Raw genomic sequence first — 4,315 nt, 5'->3', positions numbered from 1 at the left:
TGCTGTGAAGAATTCTGAGGCAACAGTGCTGCTAGATCACAAGCAGGCAACATCTAGAGTTGAAGTAAATTAGGAGCTCCTCTAGTTCAAGGTCAAAATTTGAATTAAGGTGCCAGAGCCAAGAGAGTTGTTTCCTGTTCCCCTATGAAAGGGCTTCTTGAGGCTGCAGCACGCCAGCAGATGGTGTCTTAGAGGCAGAGGTTCTTTGCTCCGTTTATTCCGCTGCAGTGGCGGCTCTTGCTGTGCAGCTCTTGTCCTGCACGTGCTTGGACTGGGCACACACAGCCCTGAATTCACGCTGCCATCCCATTGTCCTCCCAGCTCCAGGGTGGAGCCTGCTGCCTGGGATTTCGTTTTGGCTTTCAGCAAGTAAAGGGATTTGGAGTCTATCAATCATCTCAGAAAAAAAACCTGGCTCTTCTGTATGCGCTGCAGTGATACATGCATATGTATACCTATTTAACAATTCCTACGCTGTGAAATACTGAAGTGTAAAATGCGAAGGAAGATTCGAGCCCCACGCTGCGGTCCAAGGTGCCAGCTGTGTCTCACGACACGTAGCTGTCCCAGTGCAGAACTGCTGCTTGGTATTGCACCCGTGGCCTCATTCTGTTCTCCAGCTTTTGTTAGCGGACAGCTGTTGCAGTTCACCTTAAAACGGGACGGTTGCATGGAGCTGGTGGTATCTGCTACACAGCCGGCTTGTGAATTCACTTCTTAGCTTAAAACAGCAATCTCGGGAAAAGCACTTGTCAGCGCTGCCGCTTTGTTTCCATTCGACCACACGGAACGTTTCTGTTCCAGAAAGCAAACCGCGTCTTTTGGTCTGTCGTAGAATCCGTTCGAAACACGCCAAGCTCCGACACCATGCCGGCCTCCTCGTCCCAGCCGTGTGCGGACCACCAGGACCCTGACAGCAGCTCGGCTCCTTACCTGGGCAGCGCGCAGGAGGAGGACGCGGCCCAGAGCCTGCCCACAGCTCACGTCCGTCCGTCCCACCCGCTGAAGAGCTTTGCGGTGCCTGCCGTGCCAGCTGCCGGCTCCGCCTACGACCCCGCGCTGCCCAGCACCCCGCTGCTGACCCAGCAAGGTGAGCGGGGAAGCGGCAGGGATGCGTGCAGACAGAGGAGATCGGATGGAGAAAAGGATGTGGGGGTCTGGGGGTAAGGTAAGGTGGAGTGGGGCACAGAAGTAAATATGTCAGAGCCCGGACTGAATTTTTTGGTATAATTTTTAAGGCCTTTTTCGGTACTTTTAGATTAACTAGGCAAATTCAAATTCAGCATTCCATTATTTGAAGCATTCAACTGCTTCTATTCTGATAGAATCTGTTTTATTCTCCCGTTCCCAAGAGCTTTCTGAATAGGCAGAGAACTGAGGCCTAATTCTGTAACAATTTCTTTTAAGCTCCCGCCCACCCAGTTCACTCGGTGAAGACTGCATCGATTGGGACTTTAGGAAGAACACGGCCTCCCATGCCTGTGGTGGTTCCCAGTGCCCCTGACGTGCAGGAGACCACCAGGATGCTCGAGGACTCGGAAAGCGTAAGTACCCTGACACTGCCAGCAGCCTCCTGGGGCAGTGCTGTCAGACTGTGGCCAACCTGTGTTTGTACGATGGCTGTACATTCAGCAGTGACTGCGTGGAGACTTCCAAAGGCAGTGGAGAATGGGACTTCTGGCTTTCACTGAGTGCCACTGCACGTTAACCCGCATAAAAAAATCATCTGGTGCAAATACTTTCCGTGCAAGGATGTAAATTCAGAGAATAAGCACCGAGATACAGGTACTAGTAGTACTTTCTAAATCAGAAGATTACCTGTGACCATACCTCTATTGCTGTTTGCACAGAACAGATGCTGTGCTTCCATCTATTTTGGTCCACAGGGCCCACCAAGTCAAAACTGATAAATCTTCAGCAATATTTTGGCTGTCCTGAGGCTATTAGCTGAAAACAGAGTAACGTTCTCTAAGGTTTCCTTTATAATTTCTCATGCTCAGCGCTGTGGGTTTCTTGCTAGCCTATTGCAATTACAAGGAGAGAAGAGTGAAACCCAGATCTGTCTGTAGCAGTACTCTTGATTCTTTTCAGCACCTAATGGAGTTGCAGTTTATGCCTTCAGCTTCTATTTACAGGAGCTGCAGAAGTTCCTTGCATGTCTGGTTTTTGCCTGCTTTCATTTCTGCAAGCACACTGTGCATGGATTCTCTTGAAGTCATGCAGCTGCTTGTTATGCTGCTGCATAGCTGCCAAAGCATCAAGAGTGTCACTGAAAATGAAGAACTAAGTATTAATGCCAAAATGCTTAAACCATCATCACAAATACATTTTTGTGAAAGTAACCTGGGAAAAATGCAACAGTTGAGCCTCATTAAAAATAGGCAGCTTTTAAGAAGGTAGGATGTTTGATGCATCAGGCAAGAGCTATTTTCTTATGAAAGTGCAAGCCAAGAAGTTGTTATATTAGCTATTGTGTAACTGTTACAGAAAATGCTCATTTTGAATGATTTTATTCCTTGTTTCCTCTTTCTCCCCTCCTTTTGTCACGTTGGTGTCTTTAATTCACCCTCTTAATTGTATTTCCGTAAGTGCTGGGCTGGAGATTGTATGTGTGCTTGATTTGGTACACTTTTGCCCTTGTCACTCCTACCTTATTTGTTTATTTAGGATTGGTACCAAAATACTTATTTATGAATAATAAGACTTAGATTTTCAATATACTCGTGCATAAATTTAGCCATTGGTAAGTTTGTACAATGCCCAAAAAAAGTTGTTGTACACACCTTCTGCTCACTAAAATAGGAGTTTTAGAATGTAGTTAGGATCAGAAGGCAATCAGAATTGATTGGGCTTTTATGAGATCCTGTTGGAGTAAGCCTGATTTCACGTTTACTTCCAGCTCACTGATGTTTATCATTGGCCAGCAGTTGGCAGATAATGCTTTAGATACAGGACAGGGGGGAATTCTGTGGTACAAAGGAACCGAGATTGCTTGGTAAGCTGAACGTGCCTGCAGCATTTATTTCTGTGCCAGTGAAAGAAAAGGTTTGCTGCTAGAAGCAAAGGAAGTGATACCAGGTGTGAGCACTGCTCCCTGGCAGGACTCAGCACTGTGGAACCCAGGCAGCTGAGCAGTAGCTTTCATATTAGACTCCATCCAGAAGGTCTCATAATGGGCCTCGAACGTACGAGAGCAGAAATGGTTGCACAGGAGCTGTGCTGCTCTGGGTTTGGCAAAGGCACAGCTGGTGTTGGAATACATGTGCAGCCTATCTCCTTTGAAAACGATGGGGAGAGAATGAGGAGGATTTGGAGAAATGCTCCAAAAGTTAAAAAAAAAAAAAAAAAAAAAGAGTTGAAAAAACTACACAATACTGGGAATGAGGTAGCTTTAAAAAGGCTTTGAGATGCACTCGGTCATAGTATCGTTGTTACATCCACTCCTAACAAAATTAGAGAGAGAGAGCTGCTCGGTATAGCTGAAGCTAGACAGTTGAGGCTCAAGATGGAGTATCATCTTTTAGAAAGCGTAAGTCATCCTTAAAAGAATTTTGCACCTGTGATTCCTTCAACCATTTTCTCAATTAAGCTGGGATGATTTTTGCAAAGAACCTACTTTGGTACAAAGGCAGCCATTGCCTTGAAGCAGGAGTTGATACCTGGAAAACAGACGAGATGATCACGATCTCAAAATCAGTGAAATTACGAATCACTACTGCAAAAAGATGTGCTTAAAATGTGAGTGTTGTTCCAAGGTATTAATTCCCGTAACGCAATAAATCTGCTTATCCTTGAGTCAGAGCCACAATCTCCACCGCCAGAATCACTGAGCACTTCTTGCCGTTCCTTATTCCCAAGGAAGCAAAGCCCTGGCAGTAACCCTTTCCATCTCCCACAGAGCTACGAACCGGATGAGCTGACCAAAGAGATGGCCCACCTGGAAGGACTCATGAAGGACCTTAATGCCATCACTACAGCATGACCACCTTCACCAGGACATGACTCCAGATTGTTTCACAAGTCTTGGGACTCAGCCTTGGAACACAAGGAATTGTACAGAAAAAAAAAGAAATACAGAAGAAGAGGGACAGCACATTGAGAGCATCCCCAGGAGGCAGAGGAACCGATTGGTGCATTTGTGCTACAGCTGGTCGAAGAGGGATGACCTTCCCGGCCATCGTCCTGTAACAAAGTCACACCAAGTTGAGTTCCATTTACCTGCTGAGTCCGTGCAGGATGGGACGTAGCAGGCTGAAATCTAGCATCCACACAAAAGGAAAGAGAGTGGACTTCATCTTTTTTTTTTTTTTTTTTT

At 46.2% G+C, this 4,315-nt stretch overlaps 1 protein-coding gene across 1 annotated transcript; it reads left to right on the top strand.

Annotated features, from left to right (window-relative positions):
- The first annotated feature begins 173 nt into the window (after positions 1-173).
- On the top strand, positions 174-4,110 carry LOC110390535 (neogenin-like). The gene is made up of 3 exons (XM_021381922.1): positions 174-1,090; positions 1,408-1,544; positions 3,899-4,110. The coding sequence occupies exons 1-3, from the start codon at positions 868-870 to the stop codon at positions 3,980-3,982; spliced, it is 444 nt and encodes a 147-aa protein (XP_021237597.1). The 5' UTR covers positions 174-867; the 3' UTR covers positions 3,983-4,110.
- The last annotated feature ends 205 nt before the right edge of the window (positions 4,111-4,315 follow it).

Source organism: Numida meleagris, unplaced genomic scaffold (genome assembly GCF_002078875.1).
Source record: "Numida meleagris isolate 19003 breed g44 Domestic line unplaced genomic scaffold, NumMel1.0 unplaced_Scaffold1274, whole genome shotgun sequence".
Lineage (NCBI taxonomy): Eukaryota > Metazoa > Chordata > Aves > Galliformes > Numididae > Numida > Numida meleagris.
This window is presented reverse-complemented; position numbering and strand designations above follow the sequence as displayed.